The 27,596-nt window shown below is 44.3% G+C and overlaps 1 protein-coding gene across 4 annotated transcripts in view; it reads left to right on the top strand.

The window, feature by feature from the left end:
* ZNF462 (zinc finger protein 462) overlaps nucleotides 1-27,596 on the top strand; it is a 147,044-nt gene that overhangs the window by 56,996 nt on the left and 62,452 nt on the right. For 3 of the 4 annotated variants that reach the window (XR_002785026.2, XM_010587776.3, XM_003407818.4), the window contains exons 3-7: nucleotides 768-6,370; nucleotides 7,126-7,290; nucleotides 9,112-9,215; nucleotides 12,838-12,956; nucleotides 19,742-19,933. Coding sequence is in view for 3 of the 4 variants with exons in the window: in XM_010587776.3 (XP_010586078.1) it covers nucleotides 768-6,370; nucleotides 7,126-7,290; nucleotides 9,112-9,215; nucleotides 12,838-12,956; nucleotides 19,742-19,933 (6,183 nt within the window). In the remaining variant the exon portion in view is untranslated. The remainder of the gene's footprint in view (nucleotides 1-767; nucleotides 6,371-7,125; nucleotides 7,291-9,111; nucleotides 9,216-12,837; nucleotides 12,957-19,741; nucleotides 19,934-27,596) is intronic. The other variant, XM_023545076.2, reaches the window with a different exon arrangement.

Genomic DNA, 27,596 nt, shown 5'->3' with positions numbered 1-27,596 from the left:
GTAAATCTCTATGAAACTCAGCATATCTGATATATTTGAATTGCTCTCATTTATTTTTAGCCTGTAACCATGTTTCTTGATATACCTGGTTTCTACAGAGCTTCGTGCTCTTTGTGAGCCATTTTTGTGGTTTGGACATCATGCTTCGCTTCTTGAGTATCTTAGATTATTGGCCTCTCAGCTTCCTCATGTCTCTGAGTTTCCTTTTAGTTTTGAGAACAAGGTGGTATCTTGATAGGTTCTAGAATGAATATTGAAGTTTATGAAACTTGTGTTTTTATAGCTACATGGCACATTTGTGGAGATGAGAAGAGTGTTGTAGCTAAAGCTGTACAGCTATACAATGCACCTTCATCCGTAAGAAGATACAGTACGTGGATGTTCGTTAAAACTTTGTGAATACTCTCAGGACCTCATCTTGAGACTTTGAGCCTTTTGTTTTATTTATTGTGCTTTAAGTGAAAGTTTACAAATCAAGTCAGTCTCTCACACAAAAACTTACGTACACCTTGCTATATGCTTCCAATTGCTCTCCCCCTAATGAGACAGCCCTCTCCCTCCCTTCACTCTCTCTTTTCGTGTCCCTTTCGCCAGCTTCTAACCCCCTCTACCCTCTCATCTGCCCTCCAGGGAGGAGATGCCAACATGAGACTTCGAGCCTTTTGAATGGGATGTTTATTAATGAAGAAAAATTGAAATGGAACTGATTTGCATGATAGAATTTCTTAATTCTTACTTGTCTCTTTCCACTTTTGCTTTTTCTTTAGGTCAAAATGCATCTGCATTGGGGACCGGAAGTTACTATGGCCACAGTTCAGGATATTACGGTCAGCATATTGCCCCTAACCCCAAACCAACAAACAAGTTTTTTCAATGCAAGTTCTGCGTACGCTACTTCAGGTCAAAAAACCTTCTCATAGAACATACTAGGAAGGTCCATGGAGCTCAAGCTGAAGGGAGTTCGGTGGGACCTCCTCTTCCAGGATCCTTAAATTATAATATCATGATGCACGAGGGATTTGGCAAGGTCTTCTCTTGCCAGTTTTGCACGTACAAGTCACCAAGAAGGGCAAGAATAATTAAGCATCAGAAGATGTATCACAAAAACAATTTGAAGGAGACCACTGCTCCTCCCCCTGCCCCTGCTCCGATGCCAGACCCTGTGGTTCCACCTATGGCCCTGCAGGACCCTTGCAAAGAACTGCCCGCAGAGGTCGTGGAGCGCAGCATCTTAGAATCCATGGTCAAGCCTTTGACCAAGTCTCGAGGCAACTTTTGTTGTGAGTGGTGCAGCTACCAGACACCCCGCCGAGAACGCTGGTGTGATCACATGATGAAGAAACACCGAAGTATGGTCAAGATTCTTTCTAGTATCAGACAGCAACAAGAAGGGACTAATCTACCTGATGTGCAGAACAAAAGTGCCCCCAGCCCCCCTTCCAACTCCACCTATCTATCCATGAATGCTGCAAGCCGGGAGATACCCAACACTAACGTCTCCAACTTCAGGGGCTCTGTTGGAAACTCCATCATGAGACCCAATTCTTCTTCAGCTTCCAAGTTTTCTCCCATGTCTTATCCTCAGATGAAGCCGAAGTCACCTCACAATTCTGGCCTAGTTAACTTGGCAGAAAGATCCCGTTATGGAATGTCTGACATGACAAATTCTTCCACTGACCTGGAAACTAACAGCATGCTAAATGACTCTAGTTCTGATGAAGAGTTAAATGAAATAGACAGTGAGAATGGTTTAAATTCTATGGATCACCAGACATCAGGTATGTCTGCAGAGCAGCTGATGGGCTCAGATGGCAACAAATTATTGGAGACCAAGGGAATACCATTTAGAAGATTCATGAATAGGTTCCAGTGCCCCTTTTGTCCTTTCCTCACCATGCATCGACGTAGCATCTCTCGTCACATTGAAAACATCCACTTATCTGGAAAGACAGCTGTCTACAAATGTGACGAATGTCCGTTTACTTGTAAGAGCTCGTTAAAACTTGGGGCTCACAAACAGTGTCACACGGGTACATCAGATTGGGATGCTGTGAATTCCCAGAGCGAAAGCATTTCTTCATTGAATGAAGGTGTGGTGTCTTACGAGAGCTCAAGCATCAACGGTAGAAAATCAGGAGTCATGCTGGATCCCTTGCAACAGCAACAGCCACCGCAGCCACCGCCACCGCCACCACTGCCGCAGCCACAACCACAGCCACCACAGCAGCCACAGCTACAGGCACCACATCAGCTGCCACCCCAGCCCCCACCAACACAGCAGCCACAGCCCCCCACGCAAGCCCCACCCCTGCACCCTTACAAATGCACCATGTGTAATTATTCCACCATGACTCTGAAAGGGCTAAGAGTCCATCAGCAGCACAAGCACTCGTTCTGTGACAACTTGCCAAAATTCGAGGGACAGCCCTCAAGCCTGCCATTGGAAAGTGAGACAGACAGCCACCCCTCTTCCAGCAACACTGTGAAGAAAAGCCAGACCTCAATTCTTGGGTTGTCCTCCAAGAACAATTTTGTAGCTAAGGCCCCTAGGAAACTTGCTAATGACTTCCCTCTTGATTTATCACCCGTGAAGAAGAGAACTAGAATTGACGAGATAGCAAGCAACCTGCAGAGCAAAATTAACCAAACGAAACAGCAGGAAGATGCAGTGATCAATGTCGAGGATGATGAGGAAGAAGAGGAAGACAATGAAGTGGAGATAGAGGTTGAGTTGGACCGGGAAGAAGAGCCAACAGAGCCGGTCATGGAGGTTCCCGGTTCCTTTTCAGCCCAACAGATTTGGGCGAGAGATGCCAGTGAACCCCAAAAGGAGCCCAACTTCAGAAATATCACCCATGATTACAATGCCACCAATGGGGCTGAGATTGAGCTCACCCTTTCTGAAGATGAAGAAGATTATTATGGCTCCTCAGCAAACATGAAAGATCACCAAGTTACCAATACTGCTCTGCTGAACACCCAACCTTCTATCTATGGAACTGAGCACAATAATGAAAATACAGACTTTAGTGACTCTGGAAGGCTTTACTATTGCAAACACTGTGACTTTAACAACAAATCTGCCCGAAGTGTCAGCACCCACTACCAGCGAATGCACCCATACATTAAGTTCAGCTTTAGGTACATCTTGGACCCGAATGATCACAGTGCAGTGTACAGGTGCCTGGAATGCTACATCGATTACACCAACTTTGAAGATCTCCAGCAGCATTACGGTGAACACCACCCAGAAGCCATGAATGTACTCAACTTTGATCATTCGGACCTGATCTACCGGTGTCGGTTTTGTTCGTACACGAGCCCGAATGTGAGAAGCCTGATGCCACATTACCAAAGAATGCATCCCACGGTTAAGATTAACAATGCGATGATATTTTCAAGCTATGTCGTGGAGCAGCAGGAAGGGCTGAATACTGAATCCCAGACACTGAGGGAGATTCTGAATTCAGCTCCCAAGAGCATGGCGACTTCCACCCCCGTGGCTCGTGGTGGTGGCATGCCGGCTACATTTAATAAAAACACTCCTTCAAAGACGTTTACTCCAGAATGTGAAAATCAGAAAGACCCTTCGGTCAACACTGTTGTTGTTTACGATTGTGACGTTTGCTCATTTGCAAGCCCCAACATGCACTCTGTCTTGGTTCATTATCAGAAGAAACACCCTGAAGAAAAGGCCTCCTACTTTAGGATCCAGAAAACCATGCGAATGGTGTCTGTGGACAGGGGATCTGCCCTTTCTCAATTGTCATTTGAGGTGGGTGCTCCAATGTCTCCCAAAATGTCCAACATGGGTTCCCCACCCCCCCCACAACCCCCGCCACCAGACCTCAGTACTGAGCTTTACTACTGCAAACACTGTTCCTACAGCAATCGGTCAGTAGTGGGAGTGCTTGTCCACTACCAGAAAAGACACCCAGAGATAAAGGTTACTGCCAAATATATCAGACAGGCTCCTCCCACAGCCGCAATGATGAGAGGGGCCGAGGGGCCCCAAGGCTCCCCTCGGCCACCTGCCCACATGCAACAGCTGAACCGCAGTAGCTCCGAGAGAGATGTCCCTCCTGTGGAGACTGAGATGTTCTTTTGCCAGCACTGTGATTATGGGAACCGGACGGTCAAAGGTGTACTCATTCATTATCAGAAGAAGCACCGAGACTTCAAGGCCAATGCAGATGTGATCCGGCAGCACACAGCCACCATCCGAAGCCTCTGCGATCGGAACCAGAAGAAGTCGGCCAGCTGTGTGCTTCTCCCCTCATCTAATGTGGAGCGGGACAAAGCTAAACTCCGAGCGCTCAAATGTAGGCAGTGCTCGTATACCTCCCCCTATTTCTATGCACTGAGGAAGCATATCAAGAAAGACCACCCTACCCTGAAGGCCACAGTCACGTCCATCATGCGGTGGGCCTTTCTAGATGGTTTGATAGAAGCTGGCTACCACTGCGAGTGGTGCATCTATTCTCACACGGAGCCCAGTGGTTTGCTGCTGCATTACCAAAGGAGGCACCCAGAGCATTATGTTGACTATACTTACATGGCTACCAAACTCTGGGCTGGGCCAGACCCATCCCCTCCCTCTCTCACGATGCCAGCTGAAGCCAAAACCTACAGATGCAGGGACTGTGTTTTTGAAGCCTCCTCTATCTGGGACATCACTAATCACTACCAAGCATTCCACCCCTGGGCCATGAATGGTGATGAGTCGGTGCTGCTGGATATCATCAAGGAGAAAGATGCTATTGAGAAGCCCATCCCCCTGTCTGGAGAGTTGGGGGACCCTCTGAATTGTGAAAATAACATGCCCACCCCAATCCCCGAGCAGGATGCTGAATGCCCAGAGGATGCAAGACTCTCCCCAGAGAAAAGCATCCAGCTCTCTTCTGCCAACCCTGCCATCTCCTCTACCCCGTACCAGTGTACAGTATGCCAGTCTGAGTACAACAACTTGCACGGTCTGCTCACCCATTATGGGAAGAAGCACCCTGGCATGAAAGTGAAAGCTGCTGACTTTGCCCAGGACATCGACATCAACCCAGGTGCTGTCTACAAGTGTAGGCACTGCCCCTACATCAACACCCGCATTCATGGCGTTTTGACCCACTACCAGAAGCGACACCCGTCCATCAAGGTGACCGCTGAGGACTTTGTACATGACGTGGAGCAGTCTGCCGACATATCCCAGAATGACGTGGAGGAGACGAGCAGGATTTTCAAGCAAGGCTATGGTGCCTACCGGTGCAAACTGTGTCCATACACCCATGGCACTTTGGAGAAACTCAAAATCCACTATGAGAAGTACCACAATCAGCCTGAATTTGATGTCTTTTCCCAGTCGCCCCCGAATCTGCCAGTGTCCCTTGAGCCCGAGATTACCACTGAAATGAGCCCCTCTCAAGTCCTGGTGACCGAGGAGGAGGTGGGAGAGGAGCCTGTGTCCACATCTCACTTCTCTACCTCGCACCTGGTCTCCCACACTGTGTTCCGATGCCAGCTCTGCAAGTACTTCTGCTCCACGAGGAAGGGGATTGCCAGGCACTACCGCATCAAGCACAACAACGTCCGAGCCCAGCCAGAGGGCAAGAACAACCTTTTCAAGTGCGCCCTGTGTGCCTACACCAACCCCATCCGCAAAGGGCTGGCAGCCCACTACCAGAAGCGCCACGACATCGACGCCTATTACACCCACTGCCTGGCAGCCTCCAGGACCATCAGCGACAAGCCCAGCAAGGTGATCATCCCATCCCCACCCAAGGACGACTCCCCCCAGCTGAGCGAGGAACTCCGGCGGGCGGTGGAGAAGAAAAAGTGCTCCCTGTGCTCTTTCCAGTCCTTCAGCAAGAAGGGCATCGTGTCCCATTACATGAAGCGTCACCCGGGGGTCTTCCCAAAGAAGCAGCACGCCAGCAAGTTGGGGGGCTACTTCACTGCCGTGTACGCTGACGAGCACGAGAAGCCGCTGCTGATGGAGGAAGAGGAGAGGGGCAGCTTTGAGAAAGCCGAGGTGGAAAGCGAAGCTCAGGAAATCGAGTGGCTGCCGTTTCGCTGCATCAAATGCTTCAGGCTCTCGTTCAGCACGGCAGAGCTGCTGTGCATGCATTACACCGACCACCACAGCCGGGACCTCAAGAGAGACTTCGTCATTCTGAGCAGCGGCCCCCGCTTGCAGAGCTCCACCTACCAGTGCAAGCACTGTGATAGCAAACTGCAAAGCACAGCGGAGCTGACCTCACACTTGAACATTCACAATGAGGAATTCCAGAAGCGTGCCAAACGTCAGGAGAGGAGGAAACAGCTTTTGAGCAAGCAGAAATATGCAGATGGTGCTTTTGCAGATTTCAAACAAGAGAGGGTAAGGATATGTTTTGATTTCCCTTCCCCCAGGAGGCCTCTCATCACTGGTGCCCACATGCACTTCTTCGTTGCCAGCCAAACTGCTGCAGGCTTCCTAGTGACTTAGCTTGCCAGAGAGCTCAATAAGTCAATTAAGCATTTCGAGCTTGATTATCCCCCATTCTATGCTCGCCCCTCTCCACGGTCCCAGTCCACTTCCTCCCTCCCTTTGACTCCTCCCAAGGCTCCCCAGGGGAGGTCTGGGTGGTTTCTGTGTATTTCTTTCTGCCAAGTAGCCTTATTTGAAGCCTAGTTACAAGACAACGCTTGCTTTCTTCCGTAAGGCAGTTGTGGGCTGTCTCTTGGTATCAGTAGCACTGCTCAGCCATGTCTTGATCTTCAGTGTTTGCTACATGAACCTAACATCTCCAGGAGTAGATTTTTATCCAAGAAGGTCATTAATGGCGTAGCTATGCAACGTTTCACCTGCGTAGTTGAAACTGGTTTGAAAACCAGTTGGCAATGAAGATGAGGCTTCTACACAGAAATCTGCTCTACTCACAAGGTGTAACGTATTTGGGTTCCAGAGACTTTGCATAGTGGGCAGGGTGCCGCGATGCTGATGAATTTGTTATATAAAAACACTCACATATACATCCCTTGGTTTAACCCACTAATCTGCTTTAAAATAAAATATGCTAGTAAGTGACAAGAATAAATGCCGGCTTTGAGGGAGGGCTCAGAGTACTGATGGCTACCACTGTATTTTACCAGCCTTTTGGTCACTTAGAAGAGGTGCCAAAGATCAAGGAGAGGAAAGTGGTGGGCTACAAGTGTAAATTCTGTGTGGAAGTGCACCCGACGCTCCGAGCCATCTGCAACCACCTCCGAAAGCACGTCCAGTACGGCAGCGTCCCGGCCGTGTCTGCCGCCGTGAAGGTGAGAACTCTGAAGGTCTGGATGAGCATTCTTGTGTGGCAGCGATTCCAGTTACTTATTAACCCCACTGCTTCAAGTCGCTCAGGAAAGGGAGGCTCAAAATGCGAGCATTCCTGAGCTATGCTTGGCTTGGCTTGGCTTGTTTTGATTTCTTTGCAGGTTGGACCTTCCTCAGCTTCCCGTCCAGGGGAAGGTTGCATTTCAAGCTGGTTTCCACCCAACGTGTTTAGTTTGGAGACGGAAGGTCCAGGCCTTTCTCTCTCTGCAGAAGGCTTCAGGCTGTCCTTGTGTTCTGCATTTAATGCCACTAGGTGTTTGCTGGAGTTCAAGTTGCCTGAGCTCTTGAGAGCCATCAAGCGAGTTCTGTTCCTGTCATCTGCTCCTCCCACTGCCTACCTTCTTCCTGTCCTCATCTGGCTGAGGGTGCAGGGTGCCCGCCCGGGAGAAGCCGTCTTTTACTTCTCATCCTGGGCAAGCCCAGGAACTTCAGTTCCGTTGCACTTTATGTCTTCTGGGGAGTTCGAGAGATGTTAAATTGAAAACTGAAAGCCTTAAGTCAGAGTTGCCCTTGAGAATCTGTTGACCTGGTTTGTCTCCTCCAACCCCTCTCCCTGTATGTTGCTGACAAGTGCCACCCCTCTTTCTCCTGACCTTTGTTAGTCCACCTGTTTTGAACACCATAGTCCTCATAACAGTCAGTGTTTTGGTGTTTAACCGAGCCACTGTTTCTGGCTTCCAGGGTGTTGCTAAGCACTTACCGTTTTTGAGCAGAGACATTAGTTCGGGGCTTTACACTTTCCCTCTGCATACAAGAATGTATTTTTGTCATCCGCCCTTCTTGCTCTTGCTTCCTGTTTGCCAGTTCAGTGTTGAAGGAAAGCTTCTACTTTTCCTCATTAAAGACGGAAGCCTTCTGCCTGTCCGCAGAGCGATAGAACTTGGCACAGCAGCGGTCAGCTTCTTCCACACTGCTATGGCGTGTCCCAGGCTTGTGTACTGGGATTACACTAGGGAGGGACAGAGCGGTCTGCCCGTGAAGTGGAAATCCAAGGAGCCAGCTAGAGAAGGGGGTGATGTAAAATCAGGCCGCTTCTGAATTTTGAATTGATTATACAGCAACCTTTGGCCCAGAGGTGAAGCCACTGTCTATGGGGTGGCGGTGAGAGTAAGGGACAGAGGGACATGAATCTTTGCCTTCCCTTCGTTGTCAGGTGATGGCCCAAGGCTCCTGAATACTGAAGCTAGTCCTACTTTTTCTCTTCTTTTCTTTCATTCCCTTCTCTGAGCCATAACTCTAACCCAACTTTATGTCAGTTTAGGTAGGATCACAATTTGAATTTTCTTTTTAGGATGGGGGATAAGTGAGTGACCTGTCTTCAAAGGCGAAGAGCCCCTCACTTTCACTTCCCAGGCAATATCGAACTTTGGCCAGACATGTCGCCCCAAAAGCCCTACCACTCATGAAGACTGGTCATCAGATTTGCCCTTCCTCCAGGCGGAGCCAGAGAGGCAGGGAGGAAGCTTGGACAGGCAATGCTGATGAGTTTGGGAGAATGAAGGGAGAAGATGAGAGCTGGGGCAATGGCAATGGATATTTATTTTGTTGGTGGGGCATGTGTGTGTGTGTGGTTCTCTTAGCAGGAGGCTGAAGACCCTTCCCATTTCTTCCTGGATGGATTGGAAGCAGCCAAAGATGCCAGTGGCACCCTGGTGGACCGGGTGGATGGTGAACACTGCTTGCTTGATGGAATGTTGGAGGATGAAACCCGGCCGGGGGGATACCATTGTAGTCAATGTGACAGAGTCCTGATGTCCATGCAGGGGCTGCGTTCTCATGAGAGGAGCCATCTGGCCCTGGCCATGTTTACCCGGGAGGACAAGTACAGCTGCCAGTATTGCTCCTTTGTTTCTGCTTTCAGGCACAAGTAAGTGCTATTGGGTGGTCACAATCGGCAACTGGGAGGAAGTGTCTTATAGAAGGGGGAAGATGAGAGCTGGGGCAATAACTGGATATTTTATTTTGGTGGTGGGGCATGTACGTGTGTGTGTGTGGTGCTCTTAGCAGGAGGCTGAGGCAGGTGTCATGCAGAAGGCAGCTGAGCTAGAGCTGGAGAAGCTTGGAGCCAAAAGGCTCCACTCATGGGTCACACCTGCTGTTTAGTTAGCTTGAGCCTCAGTCACCTCATCTGTAAACTGGGGCTATAATCAGTAAATTATTTGGGTGACATTAAAAAAAAAGAAAAAAAAATGCCATTGAGTCAATTCTAACGCATGACAACCCTATGTTATTAGACTTGGCAAATATAGGCATTTTGTAAACGAGAATTGGAGGTATTGCTGCGATTTACATAAGGGAGGACCAGGATGTATCTCTCAGCTATCCATCCCAAATCATCATTTGAGGAAGTAAGTTTCCATTTGGGAAATTGAGTTATTAAGCAGGGGAGATTAGGACTATTAGCCCATGTGACCAAAGAGTCATTGCTAGTTGTTTTGAAAAAGACCATGAAAGGTAAGGAAGTTCATGGATGCCAGAGAGTTGCTTGAAAGTACAGGGAGGTAGAGGGGAGGGGAGAGAGCTTCCGGTTGCCCCTCACAGCTTTGGAATTATAAGTTTGGGATAGGTATGTAAGGCTTTGAGGGAGTGAGGAGAAGGGTAGTTCTGAGAAGAAAAAACCTTTGTTGCCTTTTTCTTCCAGCTGTATAAAAGAGATAAATATTCAATGATGCATTCTGACATTCTTGGATGAAAGGTGATTGATTGTAAGACTGAAATGTTTATTTTTATGATAATTGAAGATAAATGATGGGCTATTTGCTTCTCAAAAAGCTAAAGTATGAATTAGTGGCTGTTAAAAGGCAGAAGGAGGCAGTGTTTCTACAGAGGTTAAGATGGGTTATAAGCTATTATCGTACGGAGTTTAATATCTAGTCTTTGTTGTCAGACCTGTGCATCAGCATAAAACTTGTGTGGTTCTCTTCCATTCAGTATGTATTTATGGAACAGCTTCTATCACATCGTCTGACATATAGTAGAACCTCAATAAATAGTTGTGAGTAAATGAATGTAGCTGGCGCCAGGCACAGTGCTAGGGGCTTTGGAGGAGTATAAAGATGGATAGGACATGATCTATGAGCCAAGAGAATTTAGGGTATGGTCATGTTATAAAGCAAGAACACAAATGACTTGGCAAAATATGGTACATATCTGTAAAAATATCAATGAAATGCTATGAAGTTTCAAAAAAGGGAAATGTTACATCCATTTTGGAAAAGTCAGGGAAGTTTTATGAAGTAGGGAGCATTTGAGTCAAGTCTCAAAATAGACAGATTTTGTCGTTAGCTGCCATCAAGTTGGCCCCTGACTCATGGTGACCCCATGGGCAATGGAACAAAATGCTGCCTGGTCCTGTGCCATCCCCATGATTGGTTGCGTATTGGACCATTGTGATCCATAGGGTTTTCACTGGCTAATTTTTGTAAGTAGATTGGAGGCCTTTCTTCCTACTCTGTCTTAGTCTGGAAGCTCCACTGAAACTTGTTCAGCATCATAGCAACACTCAAGCATCTGGGTGGCGGCAGTGTGTGAGGTGCATTGGCTGGGAATTGAACTTGGACCTCCCGCATGGAAGGTGAGAATTCTACCACTGAACCACAGTTTGGAAAAGGATGTAAGAGGTAGAGGAAAAGGCAAGAAAACAAGCCTGAGAAGGAGAATATGCGCCTCCGTTGGGGACGAGCTGGTGGTCCAGTTTTGCTAAACCTTAAGTTACCTGTGGAAACCCTGATGGCGTAGCGGTTAAAAGCTACGGCTGCTAACCAAAAGATTGGCAGTTTGAATCCGCCAGGCGCTCCTTGGAAACCCTATGGGGCAGTTCTACTCTGTCCTTTAGGGTTGCTATGAGTCAGAATAGACTCAACGGCAATGGGCTTTTGGGTTTAAGTTACCTGTGAGAAATCATGGAAGACAAAGTCTGAATACTTGAGTTGACACCATATTTGGAGGCTTTGAATGTCAGGAATTAGGGCTTTATAATAGATATTAGTAAAAGGATGAATCTAATGAGTAAAATAATCATAATTGCTAACATTTTTTGAGCCTTACCATGTGTCAGGCACTGTGCTAAACACCTTGAAGTATTGTTTCATGTTCAAAACATTGTTATGAGGTCTGGCCCCATTATCTGCATGTTATGGATTAAAAAATGAGGTTTAAAAAGGTGAAGTAACTTTCCCAAAGTGATAGAGATTATAAGTGATAGCTGGGATTTTTAACCCAAGCAGTGACTCCTTAGACTGTGCTCTTGAATTGAAAAAAAAGAAGGCAGGGGAAGACAATTAGGAGGCAGTTACAATGGGCAATCAAAGACGTTAGGAGGGAACTTTGGGAATGGTTGGGGGAACCAGGATCTGCATGACTTGGAAAAATCTGACTTAATGTAGGGAACGAGGGACAAAGTAGACTACAGGTAACCCCTAGATTCGGAGTCTGGTTGACTAGGAGAATGGTAGTGCCATTTATAGAAATGAGGAAATGAAGAGAATTTGTTTTGGAGAAAAAAAATAAAGATGGGTTGTTGAGGGCTGATTGAGCTTAAGATAGCTAAAGAATATCCAGAGGGAGATGTCCAGAGGCAATTGGAAATGCTGCTTTGGAGCTCAGGAGCGAGTTCACTGTTTAAATGGGTAAGCAGTACCATTCCTTATGAATCATTTAGAATGAAATTTGGTTCTCTGGGGTACTGATACAAATTAGAGCTTCTTCCTATACCTTGTTTGGTAGATTTATTGCTTTTTAGACTAGTAATTATTATGTAATACTGTGTGTTCATTATTATTAAATAACTTCCTTATAAGTCGCTTCTGTGAAGACTGACTTACAGCAGACATGGTTGTGTTTATCAGAAGGATGAGCAACCATTTTGATCATGTGACTTCCTTTAGTATCGCTTGCACTGTGCCTCCATATTTTTGTAGATGCTGGGGACAAGAGAGCCCATTACAAGTAGGTCAATCGCTTTGAAACGTCTCTTCCCCACTGTAGTATCCACCATAAATAAAAGCTTTAAGAAAAAAAAGGACAGCCGTTTATAAATGCAATATTTCCCAGAATTCCCATTCTTTCTTTTTCTGAATAAGTGAAAGGACTAATTGATAGGCACCCATCACTTACTTGGTGGGACATTTGAATTCACCCATATTTTACCTTGTTTTTTTGGATGGCCTTTTTCAGTTATGAGGAGGTTGTACTTCTGGAGAAGGGAACACAAAAGTCTACTACAACTTGTTACCACTGCCATGTCTCAATCCAAAAAGATCTCTTGATTTCATCCATTAGCTTTCCCTCTTTTTGGAGCAGGTGCAACTCTTGCCAATGTTTTTAATTGTCATGTTATTATTTTGTATGTGTTTGAGGATGATCACTGGAGAATAACAAGGCAACTTCAACAGCTTATAAATGGGATTTCTGGAAGAGGGCAATAAGAAAATGTTGCACACAGTTTTTAATCTTGTCATTTTCTCTTTTTTTTCCCCCTCTGCATCCAGTTTGGATCGCCATATGCAAACCCACCACGGACACCATAAACCATTCCGATGCAAACTCTGCTCCTTCAAGTCCTCCTATAACAGCCGGCTGAAAACCCATATACTCAAAGCCCATGCTGGTGAGTTGGTGCTGGTGATGCACAAGGTCTCAGCACTCTTTGAGTTTGAAATCTAATGGTCTTTATTGGGTGAAATTTTTTATGTTATCTCTTGCCCCACAAATGAGTGTAAGAAGTTATTCTTGAGATGGCTACGTGCTTTTTAACCTAATAAAGAAAATCACCAGAAGCCAAAACAATACAAAGTCCATGTCATAATTGATTCATGCTATTAAACAGGTTAGGGTTAGGCTGTTTTATTTTTTAATGAAATTTCTAAGTCACATACCCTTTCTGATGGAAATGCAGAGAATTGTTACACCCACTAGAGAGATTCCCAATTAAACTAAAGGTATCATCTCAAGGAAGTGCACAGGGACAAAGTGAACTCAAGATGTGTGAGATTGCTCGCATTATGCCCTTAGATACATTTCCATATACCAGATAGGAAATGACTTTGAGTCAGGAGTGACCAGTAGCTATGCCAATCTCTGTCATTCCATCTCATAGCAGTCACCTTATAAACATTCCTTATATACCAGGCTCTGCACTAAAACTAAAACCAAACCCATTGCTGTTGAGTCATTCCTGACTCATGGTGACCCCATGTGTTACAGAGTAGAACTGCTTCCTAGGGTTTTCTTGACTGTAATCTTTATGAAAGCAGATCACCAGGCCTGTCTTCTATGGTGCCACTGGGTGGGTTCAAACCACCAACCTTTAGTTTAGTAGTCGACCGCAAACTCTTTACGCCACACAAGGACCTTGTTGTTGTTAAAAAAATGTTGTTAGGTGCCATCAAGTTGGTTCCAACTAATAGCAACCCTGTGTACAACAGAACGAAACACTACCTGATCCTGTGCCATCCTCACAGTCGTTGCTATGTTTGAGCCCATTGTTGCAGCCACCATGTCAATCCATCTTGTTAAGTGTCTTCCTCTTTTTCACTGACCTTCTGCTTTACCAAGCATGATATCCTTCTCCAGGGACTGGTCCTTCCTGATAACATGTCCGAAGTACAGGGGATGTCTCACCAGCCTTGCTTCCAAGGAGTACTCTGGCTGTATTTCTTCCAAGACAGACTTGTTCATTCTTGTGGCAGTCAGTGTTATATTCAGTATTCTTCACCAACACCATAATTCAAAGGCATCAATTCTTCCATCTTCTTAATTCATTTTCCAGCTTTGCATGCATATAAGACGATTGAGAATATCATGGCTTGGGTCAGGCACACCTTAGTACTCAAAGGGACAGCTTTGCTTTTGGACACTTTTAAGAGGTCTTTTATAGCAGATTTGCCCAGTGCAATATGTTGTTTGATTTCTTGACTGCTGCTTCCATGGGCATTGATTGTGGATCCAAGTAAAATGAAATCCATAACAACTTCATTATTTTCTCCATTTATCCTGATGTTTCTTATTGGTCCAGTTGTAAGCATTTTTATTTCCTTTATGTTGAGGTGTAATCCATACTGAAGATTGTAGTTTTTGATCTTAAGCGTATAATATTCATCATCTTACTTAATGCAACCAAGACAACCCTACAAGGTAGGTATTATTGTCATCCTCACTTTTAGATGAGAATACAGGGACTCAGAATTAAATGACCTGCTCAAGGCCACATAGCCCATTCATTAAGAATTTGACTTCAGAAAAAAAAACCATATCCTTTTCACCGACATGATGCTGCCTTCTGCTCTTTTCTCCCCTTCTCTACTTGCATATGGTAGAGGATGCATAATAACCTGTTCTTTTGCCCACGGATTGCTAATCAGAGCTTAGCCAGGAGAAGAAAGAGGCCTGAGGTACAAAAGGCAGCAGAAAGTGGTTTGGGGGCCTCTCCGTGATGTTCTCAATCACTCTCTGAAGACTATCTCGTAGCAACCTTGTTCCTCTTAGAGGTCCTGACCACCTTAGAGGAACTTCAGTCAAGCACAAAGGAAAACGGGGGGAAATGAAGACCTCAGAACACCTAGCTATACTATCAGAGATCCTTCCAGAAATCAAATCTCCTCCCTAAGTTTGCTCGGTAAAGGTATTTCCTACCAGGATTCTGCTCTCTGATTTATTAGCTTCTCTTGTGCCTTGTACCCTCATTTTGACAGCATTATAAAAATGGCCCAGAACCTGGATTCTTCCCTTTTGCCACCTCTGTGGAGACATGGTCGTGCCTCTTGGCTGTCTCCTGAGTGGTGGATCCTGTTGAACTGGGCATATCCTCCCAGTGAAATTACCGAAACCTGCCCAGCTGCTCCCAAACCCCACTTGAGGTGGGGATGGGACAAGGAGATTAGTTATATGCGCTTTTATCTATCTGTTCATATTTTTATATCTCCAGGAAAATTCTCCTGAAGTCTGTAAAGTGGGTAGCTTCAGGGTTCAAACCACCCTTTTCTAACTCGTGTGTATTGTAAATTATTCAGCTGGGATACCATCCTGGTGAGTTTTACCCATAGGCTTCAGCCTTGTCAAAAGCACTTTTACTAGTGGAGTTGGCGGAACAATTTGGCCTGTGGGAAGGACTTTAAAAGAGCGCCAGAGGCTGCAGATGAACTCCAGGGCACTGAGCTAAAGTTACGTTCTTAGAGCGACTGAGCATACTGACCTCCTGTGCTTTCTGGTTGGTGAGAAGGAAGCATCCAGTGAGAGAGAGTGAAAGCAATACAATTCAGTTCTCTCTGCAGCCTGGAATCTTGGTCTCCATGGACGTGGCTCTTAGCCACTGAGAGTGGGTTGGCTTGGAGAAAGCCAGCGTATTTTTCTAAAAGACTCTTGACTGATCTTATCTATTCTAGATGGATTATGTTATTTTAAAGGTTAAAAAGTAGTGTGGACTAACCAAATAATCTGCATCTGAATTCTCTCTCAGGTTATGCTACTCACAGCCACTCCAAAAGGTTCATGCAGCCAAGCCTCCCTTTAGAAAATGAAAAATAGAATAAGAATAGCTGTTGTTGTTGGTTGCAGTGGAGTTGGCTCTGACTCACAGACACCTTATATATAACAGAACAAAACGTTACCTGGTCCTGTGCCATCTTCATGATCTTTGATATGTTCGAAACCATTGTTGTGACTATTCTGTCAATTCATTTCTTTGAAGTTTTCCCTCATTTTCACTGACCCTCTACTTTACCAAACATGGTGTCTTTTCCTGGTGATTGGTCTTTCCTGATGACGTGTCCAAAGTAAGCAAGCTGAAGTCTCACCATCCTTGCTTCTAAGGAGCATTCTTGTATTTCTGCTAAGACTGATTTGTTCTTCTGGCAGTCCATGGTATACTCGGTATGCTTCACCAACACCACAATTCAGATGCATCCTGTAGTATTAGTAAATACCACTGCTCACTGCCTAGCCTTGTAGTGTAACTATTGTGTGACGGTTGGGGAAAGAGCTGACTGGTTCTGAGTGTGTGGCTCCTCTGACTTCTTTGGAGGAGCCATTCAATTCTCTCTTGTGCTATAGAAGGCTGCATAATTCAAGGTTTTCTGTAGTTCTCTTCAGTGCTTTCTTGGACATGCTAAGTTCTGTGGGTCATAAGTGGTGAGAAGGAGGCTTAATGCAGAACTTGGGAGGCTGGGCTCACTTCACATGTGAACCATTTAGTGATTTTCAGGGTGAGAGGAAAGTAAAAATCTCAGCTGGTTAACAGCAAGGGTAGAGATTCAACTTCTGATTCCTGTTGTTTTCAGTCATAGACCACCAGCTCTGTCCTCACTCAATTTTTTCTGGTACACAAAACTTTTGCTACTGAATATAAAGATGGCGTGGGGGCAGCGTTTGACCTCCTCTGACTTCACAAGGAGGAAGGAGAATCAGGATCAACAGCCCAAGGCTGATTCCTGTGAGGCAGAGGTCAGACATGCTTCCTCTGTCCGCCATCTTTACCAATTCTAACACCAACCGTTCCTCCCATGGCACTCTTTACTTCTCTGCAGAGTTCAATAATTCATTGCAGTGGCCACACAGAACTCACAGACAATACTCATGATTATGGGGTTTTTAAGGAAAGCAACAGGTTACAATTGAGGTTCAGGAATGCTCAGGATATAGTTCTTCCATCAGGACAGCCTCTTCTCAGCCATGCCTATAGGCATGCCTTTCTCTGGGCCTCAGCCTCTGCCCTGCTCAGGCAAGTGTTACAAAGCTCCTTTGGCCTCTTGGCTTCTGCCCTGCTCTGGCAAGTGTTACAAAGCTGTATTAGCTCTGCAGATAAGTACCTCAAGGCACCCCACTCTGCCAGTAAGCCTTAGCTCAGCTCTAGTTCTGTGAATCACCAAACCTAGCTCCACCAAGTTCCTGGAGGCAACCTACTCTACCAGCAAGCCTCCTGCCCAAAGGCACTGTCTCCTGCAGCTTCCTGTCGATCTCCTGCAGCTTCCTGTCGATCTCCTGCCTCTGCTGCTGCTGTTTCTCTGCCACCACGTCTTGCCATCTTCAGTGTTACAGCTCTTCCTCTTGGTCTCCTGGTTCCAGGAGCTTCTCAGCACAGGGATTTCAGTCCAAGGGATGCTCTCTACTCCTGGGTTTTCTTCCTTGGTGGTGGTGAGATCCTCTCTTCCCGCCTCTGGCATGATTCATTTTAAGCCTAATGGGATTGCAAAACTGACCAATCCCTTTGTTAGAGTTCTATATACCTTATTTGCATAGTCTCAGTTGTTGTGTGTGAATCACAAAGGTTATGGCTAGAAGGGCTGTATTAAGCAATTCATTGCACTGGGCTGAAGATCCTCTCTTCTCCTTTCTTCTTTCTCTTGAGATTTCAATTTAACCTGAAAAATAAATTTTAAAAAGTAAGCATTAGTGAATATTTGGAAATGAAAAAAGAAATACAGTCAGCCATCCATAATCTTACCTAAAGACCACTACTGTTAACATTTAGTATATTTCCTTTCAACCATTTTCTCTATAATTGTTTTTAACAGTTGTGATTATAATTTAATCTACAATATATCTTCTCTATGTATTTATTTATAGTTTTCCATGTTAGTACAAACTCTTCAAGAATTTATTTTAATGGAATGATAGTTCATCAAAAGGATTTGTCTGTGTTTACTCAATCATTTCCCTATGGCTGGAAATTTAGGTTGTGTTATACCTTTTTCAAGCATAAATAATGGATATTTCTAAATAAAGTTTTCCATGTTTTAAAAGCTATTTCCTTAATATAGACTCTCAGAAGTGGAATTATTGAGTCCAAGGCATGAGCATAAGCTATTGTTACATAAAGCAAAATTGTTTTATGAATGATCATAGCAGTGTACCTCTGTCCAACAACATGCACCTGTCTTTTTCACAAAATGTAATTAATTCAAAAGCTGACTAATGGCAAAGGTAAATCACACTCTAACTTAATTTGGTCATTGTGATCTGTCCTGTATTTCAGTGCTATAAACAAAAACTGAAGAAAATACTTATTTTTACTTAAATGTACAATTTATTGAAGTATATTGTGGATATACACACACACATGTTTATACATATACAACTTTCTTTCTCAACTAGAGAAATGATTTATTTTTTACTGTGCTTTAAGTGAAAGTTTACAAATCAAGTCAGTCTCTCATACAAAAACTTATATATGCCTTGCTATGTACTCCTAGTTGCTCTCACCTTAATGAGACAGCACACTCCTCCTCTTCACCCTGTGTTCCCCGTGTCCATTCAGCCAGCTCCTGTTCCCCTCTGCCTTCTCATCTCGCCTCCAGACAGGAGCTGCCCACATAGTCTCATGTGCCTACTTGAGCCAAGAAGCTCAGTCCTCACCAGTATCTTTTTCTGTCTTATAGTCCAGTCCAATCCCTGTCTGAAGAGTTGGCTTTGGGAATGGTTCCAGTCTTGGGCTAAGAGAAGGTCCGGGGACCACGACCTCCAGGGTCCTTCTAGTCTCAGTCAGACGATTAAGTCTGGTCTTCTTACAAGAATTTGAGGTCTGCATCCCACTGTTTTCCTGCTCCATCAGGGATTCTCTGTTGTGTTCTCTGTCAGGGCAGCCATTAGTTGTAGCTAGGCACCATCTAGTTCTTCTGGTCTCAGGCTGAGGTAGTGTCTGGCTTATATAGCCCTTTCTGTCTCCTGGGCTCAGAATTACCCAGTGTCTTTGGTGTTCTTCATTCTCCTTTGCTCCAGGTGGGTTGAGACCAATTGATGCATCTCAGGTGCCCACAGAAATGATTTAACAATCTGTGCTATTGATTAGATAAGGAAGTGATACGTTATGCTGAGGTTTGTGAACTGGTCCAAAATAAAAATTACAGGATGTGTAAGATAGAGGACGTGTACAGTCTTCAAGGAAGAACAGATGAAGAATAGCACAATAGAGCTTGTACTCAGTGACTTTGTGCTTGAAAAACCACTGATGGCCCCCTGGAATGAGAATCGAGCATATTATTTTTTGCAGATGATAAAAAGTCAACCATATATGAAAACTGGCATAGTCATTTCTAAGTATGGAGAGAGGGAGAAAGAGGGAATGAGAAAGCTTCTCTGAAGAAGGTATCATAGATATTTGGGTTTCACTCCCTATTGGGGAATCAGGCCATAGCCTCATCCTTGTAAGTACAGTATGAAATGAAAAGGGACCAGATCACTTGATTATGGAGCTCGTTGAAGAGTTTTAATCCCAAAGGAGCATTGTGGTTGTGGTAATGGGTGGGCAGTTGGTCTGTGAGGATACATAGACCAAGAATCTTGGGAAGAACTTGTAGAGTGAATTAACGATGTTATTTTGTTTTCTACCCCTCTCCCACCCCACCTTTTGCCCTTCTTCCCCCTTTTTATTCTCTGTCCCTTCCCATCACCTTCTTCCAGGTGAACATGCCTACAAGTGTTCTTGGTGCTCGTTTTCCACCATGACAATCAGCCAGTTGAAAGAACACTCCCTCAAGGTCCACGGAAAAGCCCTGACCCTCCCCAGGCCTCGAATTGTCAGTCTCCTCTCCTCACATGCCCACCACTCCTCACAAAAAGCTACCCCAGCTGAAGAAGTGGAAGACTCCAATGGTAAAATTTGGCTTCTGAGCCAGAATTAACCACCTAGGGCTGTGGTGGGCTGGGGTTTAAGGGGATGGAAAGTACCAATCATTCTTTCTTATATGAGACTCTTACATGAAAAATCATGGTTCAAATGGAGGAAGAAATGTGAAAATTTGACAGTATAGAAGTTGGAGTAGGAAGGTGAACTCAGTGGGAGCCTGTTGTTCCATGGCAAAAAATGGCAGTCTGTTCATGTAGGACACCCTGGCTGATGCAAATAGCTAATGTTCTCAACTCCTAATGAAAAGGCTGGAGGTTCAAGTCCTCCCAGAGGCACCTTGGAAAAAAGGCCTGGAGATCTACTTCTAAAAAATCAGCCATTGGAAACTCTGTGGAGTACAGTTCTACTCTGAGACACATGGGGTCACCATGAGTCAAGAATGAATTGATGATAACTGGTTGGCTTTTTTTTTTCTTTTAAATACCTGCATGACATACGAGGATAGACTAACATTTGCTTGTGGGAAGAGCACATGGTGTGGGATGGATTAGTGATGGACACTTCCACTGTTGTTTCGAGAAAGAAAACAAAAGGAATGCCGTGTAGATTTTTTTGTCTTCATTTGTATCCTGTCTTGTTCTAAAAAGTATGTACTGGTGAAGAGTTTGGGTGCTAACCAAAAGGTCGGCAGTTCGAATCCACCAGGTGCTCCTTGAAAACCCAATGGGGCAGTTTTACTCTGTCCTATAGGGTCGCTATGAGTTGGAATCAGCTCAATGGCAACAGGTTTGGTTTTTGGTTTGGTAAAGTACTTGGGGTGCCAGCTACGTAAGTTAACTGCACAAAATTCAGAGTAGGAGCAGTTTGAATCCACCAGGCGCTCCTTGAAAACCCTGTTGGGCAGTTCTGCTCTGTCCTATAGGGTCACTATGAGTTGGAATCAGCTCAGTGGCAACAGGTTTGGTTTTTGGTTTGGTAAAGTACTTGGGGTGCCAGCTACGTAAGTTAACTGCACAAAATTCAGGGTAGAAATGGAAAGGGTGAGTAAGCGGGGAAAGTACAGGCATACCTCGGAGATATTGCAGGTTTGGTTCCAGACCACTGCAATAAAGCCAATATCGCAATAAAGCGAGTCACCCAAATTTTTTGGTTTCCCAGTGCATATAAAAGTTATGTTTATACTATACTGTAGTCTATTAAGTATACAATAGTATTATGTCTAAAAAGACAATGTACATATCTTAATTAAAAAATACTTTATTGTTAAAAAATGGTAACCATCATCTGAGCCTTCAGCAAGTTTTAATCTTTTTGCTGGTGGAGGGTCTTGCCTCGATGTCAATGGCTGCTAACTGATCAGGGTGATGGTTGCTGAAGGTTGGGGTGGCTGTAACAATTTCTTAAAATAAGACAACAATGAAGTTTGTACATAGATTGATTCTTCCTTTCACAAAAGATTTCTCTCTGTAACGTGCAATACCATTTGATAGCATTTTACCCACGATAAAACTTCTTTCGAAATTGGAGTCAGTCCTCTCAAACCCTGCCACTGCTTTATCAACTTAAGTTTATGTAGTATTTTAAATCCTTTGTTGTCTTTTCAAAAATGTTTTCTGCATCTTCACCAGGAGTAGATTCCAGCTCAAGATACCACTTTCTTTTTCATCCGTAAGAAACAGCTCCTCATCCGTTAAAGTTTTATCATGAGGTTTCAGCAATTCAGTCAGTCTTCAGGCTCCACTTCTAATTCTGCTTCTCTTGCCGCTCCACTGCATCTGCAGTTACTTCCTCCCCTGAAGTCCTGAACCCCTGAAAGTCACCTATGAAGGTTGGAATCAACTTCTTCCAAACCCCTGTTCATGTTTGATATTTTGACCTGTTCCCATGAATCACAAATGTTCTTAATGGCATCTAAAATGGTGAATCCTTTCCAGAAGGTTTTCGATTTACTTTGCCCAGATCCATCAGAGGAATCACTACCTATAGCAGCTCTAGTCTTACAAAATGTATTTCTTAAATAATGAGACTTGGAAGTCAAAATTACTCATTGATGCAGGGGTAAAGAATGGATGTTGCGTTAGCAGGCTTGAAAACGACATTAATCTCCTTGTACATCTCCATCAGAGCTTTTGGGTGACCAGGTACATTGTCAATGGAAAGGAATCTTTTTTTCTGAGCAGTAAGTCTCAACAGTGGGCTTAAAATAGTCAGTAAACCGTGTTGTAAACAGGTATGCTGGCATTCAAGCTTTGTTGTTACATTTATAGAGCACAGGCAGAGCAGATTTAGCATAATTCTTAAGGGCCCTAGGATTTTCAGAATGGTAAATGGGCATTGGCTTCAACTTAAAGCCACCAGCTTCATTACCCCTAATAGGAGAATCAGCTTATGCTTTGAAGCCAGGCGTTGACTTCTCCTCTCTGGCTATGGAAGTTCTAGATGGCATCTTCTTCCAATATAAGACTGTTTCATCTACATTGAAAATCTATTGTTTAGTGTAGCCGCCCTTCGTCAGCTATCTTTGCTAGATCTTCTGGGTAACTTGCTGCAGCTTCCACAGCAGCAGTTTCTGCTTTACCTTGTACTTACGTGTTGCAGAGATGGCTTCTTTCCTCATGAACCAACTTCTACTAGCTTTAAATTTCTTCTCCAGCTTCCCCACCTATCTCAACCTTCATAGAATTGAAGAGAGTTAGGGCCTTACTCTGGATTAGGCTTTGGCTTAAGGGAATGTTGTGGCTGGTTTTTCCTTCTATCCAGACCGCTACAACTTTCTCCATATCGGCAATAAGACTGTTTTGCTTTCTTATCATTCATGTGTTCACTGGGGTAGAACTTTTAATTTCCTTCAAGAACTTTTCCTTTGCATTCACAACTTGACTAACAGTTTGGTGCAAGAAGCCTAGCTCTCAGCCTATCTCGGCTTTTGACATGCCTTCCTCACTCAGCTTAATCATTTCTAGCCTTTGATTTAAAGGAGAGACGTGTGACTCTTCCTTTCACTTGAACACTTAGAGGCCATTGTAGGGTTTCTTAATTGGCCTAATTTCAATATTGTCATGTCTCATGGAACAGGGAGGTCTGAGGAGAGGAGAAGAGACAAGAACCATGATGGTTCGTGGAGCAGTCAGAACACACACATTTATCGATCAAGTTCACTGTCTTTTATGGGCACAGTTTGTGGCACCACAAAACAATTATAGTACATCAAAGATCACTGATCACCATAACAGATATAATAATATTGAAAAAGTTTGAGATGTTGAGAGAATTACCAAAATATGACATAAAGACACGAAATAAGCACGTGCTGCTGGAAAAATGGTGCCGATCGACTTGCCACAAACCTTCAATTTGTAAAAAAACACAGTATCTGTGAAGCACAATAAGACGAGGTGTGCCTGTATGTCCAATTGAGTCATGTGCTGCCGTGGGTAACATGGTGCCTTCTTACAGCAGAGGGATGTTGAGGAAGCATTAGTGGGGAAGAAGCTTGAACAGCCCAGTGTGGAACTGCATGAACACTTACGTAGGGAGGAGGAGGAAGTCTACAGAATCTTAGAGGAGTAGAAGACCTTAGAGCTGCTCTATACTAGCCGCCTCTAATCCTTGAATCTCCAGCATCACTAACCAAACCCAGTACCGTCGAGTCGATTCTGACTCATAGCGACCCTATAGGACAGAGTAGAACTGCCCCCATAGAGTTTCCAGCATCACTAGTCAGCATTTTTCTGGCACTAGCTTGAGTATTTCCCAGGCCTGGGAATGGACTGTTTCTCAATGTCTGTTACATTTTGGGAGGAACTTAGTCAACTGGCAGGAAAGTTCATGGATCCTTTGGAACAAAGGCCTGAATTTGAATAGCTAGTGTTTCCCTAGGCAACTTTAACTTCCTATATCCTTATGTAAAATTGGATAACCCTGTCTCTCTCAATAGATTATTGCGAGAGATGAATGAGAAAGGGTATATGTGTAATATGCCTGATACAACGTCAGACGCGTAATAGGTATGCACTAAATGGTAGCTTTATCCCTGTGGTTTTCATCCTTTGATTGTAATTCTGGCTTTTGGGTCCATACATAACAAATACAAATTTTGAGTTATTTAGAGGTTTAAAATAGAGACGCTTTAGGTAACTTGAAGGTCTGAAGATCCCAGTTTGTCAGCATGGTGTAATTATCAGATTATCAAAAGAGTAAGCAAGTAATCTTTATTCATATGGTCTATAAGCAGATAACTAGAAGGAAATGGAAAGGTAAGTCCCATGCTTAACTCTTCCTTTATTGAAGTGAAGGCCACACAAAGGTGGCCTTTCCTTTGCAAATCATTGTTAAAGCACTGTAGCTTCTCCCTGGTTTTCTGGACTTAAAAGACTTCTGTTTAACAAAGAAGGCCCTAGTTATCATGGCTATGACTTGTCATGATGGAGCACACTATCTCCTCAATTTTTGTGTAGTGACTTAAAATATAGGAGGAAAGCCTTTTGTTTTTTTCTCCAGGAAAACTTAGAGCCTCAAGCCCAGGGGTGAGGGCAAGTGTGAGGATCCAGAACATGTCCCCTTCTCACCTTGGAATTCTTTTCACTGGAAAAGATTTGTATATTACAACCAGAGGGCAAAATATAATTTGACCCCAATTGTAAGATCTTTATTAACAAGATTATTAATTGCTTTCACCTGAAATGGAAGCTAAACATGGGGAGTCATTTGGGTGAACTGGATCCATCCAAACACCATTTCCAGCAAAGGCTTTTTCTGGAATAGTCCTTGCCACGTCATACCTTCTTTTTCCTGTGCCCTTCTGCCTTGAAAGATAGGTCTCAGTCACAGCTCATGAGAATCCCATAAACCATTCACTGCTTGGGTCCCCTTGCTCTGAATGGGCTAAGAGTTCAGTCAACTTCCTTGCCCTTACTGTCTGCCAAGACCTGTGCCATGCACAGAAGAATCAGAAATGAATTCAGTACCATCATGCCCCTCAAAGAGCTTAAAATCAAATGTTTAGGAAATCAGTACCCACTTGTGAACTAACTACAACCCCAAGCCTGGAGCCTAACCTCTTGGGGGTGATTTCATATCCTTGGAAACTGGACCGGGTTAGGATATTGTAGGGATGGGGGGTTGGGGTCACAGAAACATGATGCTATCATATCCATGTTTCTGCGTAAAACACAAATAGGCCTATCTTTGTTCAGCCACAGGAAGATAATTTGAAATATATAAAAGTGTTTTTGTGTTTTTCTTTTCCTTCTAAGGAAAGCACATAATGCAGGTGAGGACCATTTAGTGAGGTCTGCACAAAAGCTATTGGGTCTGTGCTGTTTTTAATGTACATAAATAACCTATACTGAGAGGCCTTCCAGGTCCCTGGGTGACACAGATAGTTCGCACTCAACTGCTAACCCAAAGGTTGGTGGTTCACACTCACCCAGTGGCCCACAGAAGAAAGGTCTGGGGATCTGCTTACAGCCAAGAGAACTCTGTGGGTCAGCTCTACTCTGTAACACATGGGGTCACCATAAGTCAGAGTTGACTCAACAACAGTGGGTTAAGAGGCCCTCAGTGATTAGAAGGTGGGAGTAAGCAAAAAGAAAGACATCAAATATATTGTTCTCATAAATGGATAATTATGTAGAAAGAATAATATTTTATTCATTCAGTATTTTCTCAAATACTAACAATGGGGTTTTACGCTGTTTTGGAATGGAGATACTGATGCCTGCGAATGACTGAGGGGCCCGAAATTAGGAAGACTATTTGCTTGGGAGCTGGGTGGTGGATTCCTAGAAACGGCTAAGTCCAGGCCATGAAAAAACAGCTGTGGGGTTACACAGTAGCCTGTAAATCACGCCTTGAATAGTGTTTGAAACACACATGTGAAATCCAATTGCACATTTTAATAGGCAGAAGCTGTGGGCTATTGGCTCTCAGTGAAGGTTTCCCACACTGCAGATGCCAGGACTCTGTGAGCACAAGAACCAAAAATGTGTTGCAGGCCTGGGGGGAGTAGAGAGCCATAAAACCAGGGAAATCACCAGTGTGTCCTTGGCTTTCTCATTCCCTGGTGAGGGATATGAATAAAACAAGTTGACACGCTCAGTGCTGCAGTGGTCAAATGCTTGCTGTCTGGAGAGCGAGCCAGTATTCTCTGGCGGAGAGAAACTGCCTGGAAAACGAGGTTCTTCCATAGCTGGCCACCCTCCCTTCCAGTCAAGAGGGAAGCACTGTGAGCAAGGGCAGCTGAGAAGGCACAAATGAGAAGGTGGAGGGGAACTTTCCCCCCAGCTGCCCGGCCACACACCTGTTCTCTGCATAAACGGAGCTCTTGGGCTCTGGGCTGTCAGTCTTGACACGTTTCACCAGCACACGATTCCTCTTATATTCTTCATGATCAGTTGTTGAAAAGAGAAGCAGCAGCTGTGTGCTATTGGTTTTGTCTATAGGGTAATGGGAAATGACACGTAGTTGCCATTCTAAACAGTGCATTAAGGGAGAACAATAAGGTTGTCAACAAAAGGAAGTGCTCTGCTGTTTGTGTTTACTGGTCCCTTCTCCTGCTATGTAAAAGATAGGACTGAATTTATTTATTTTTTCAAACTTCTGCTTTCAGTACAGAAAAATATATACACACACACGTGAAATAACAAAGAAACAAGGGGCAGTGTAGTTTAGCTAGGAGATTTGTTTAGGTCTGAGGAGCTACACAGTGCATGGGCAATGATACATGATTTAAAATTCAGCTGTATCCTTGATGAGAAGTCAGACCTATGGTGACATTCCATCATCTCCGTTCCTCGAATTTCCCCCGAAGAGTGAATTATTCATTCTGTGTATCTAGTTATGCTGTATGGAATTGCGTCCTTTAGAAAATAACTACCGCGGTACATTTAAAACAAAAATCAGACACTAAAACCATGTGCGTAATGATTAAGTTGAGTGAGGGTAACATAGTTTTGACTTCCAAGGGTAGTCAGCAGCTTAGGGCAAACAAAAGAAGACCTCTTGGCCACAATCCCTCTCCCTTTATCATTGTAGATCTTGATACAGTCCACCTGACAGAGAAGTCTTTGACATTCTGGATTAAGAGAAAAATATTCAAGGAGTTTTGCGATTATTTTTAATGAAAGATTTTCTGTTACAGCTTCACATTTGGCTTTTGTATCCTAGACTCTAGAATAATATTTGCTAAAACCTATTTTTGTCAGGACATCTCTCATCAAGGAACCACAGGCACTCTTATTATCCACCAGACTCAAAGTCCTCTGCACGGCATTCCGTTTGTACCATTTAGTCACACTTTTCCCCATTCCAGAAAGGCTTCACTAGCAAATACTGTTTCCCACCATCTCTGTACTTGCTACCCTCGCTTCATTTCCACTCCCATGTCTGTGAAGAAGCTCTGCTGGGTGCTTGGAAATATTTGCTCCCTGTCTGCTTCTCTCTGTGATTCTATGAGCTTCACTTCCTTTAGAGGCTAACTTTACTGGTTCTGGATTATTCTTTTAATTACTTACCTCAGTACGCTATTTGTACCAGTTGCCGTCCAGTCGATTCCAGCTCATGGTGACCCCATGTGTTTCAGAGTAGAACTGTGCCCCACAGGGTTTTCAGTGGCTGATTATTCAGAAGTAGGTCACCAGGCCTTTCTTCCAAGGCACCTCTGGGTAGACGCAAACCTCCAACCTTTTG

Source organism: Loxodonta africana, chromosome 9 (assembly GCF_030014295.1).
Source record: "Loxodonta africana isolate mLoxAfr1 chromosome 9, mLoxAfr1.hap2, whole genome shotgun sequence".
NCBI classification, from domain to species: domain Eukaryota; kingdom Metazoa; phylum Chordata; class Mammalia; order Proboscidea; family Elephantidae; genus Loxodonta; species Loxodonta africana.
The sequence above is the reverse complement of the archived record's forward strand: the minus strand, read 5'-3'. Positions and strand labels throughout refer to the sequence as shown.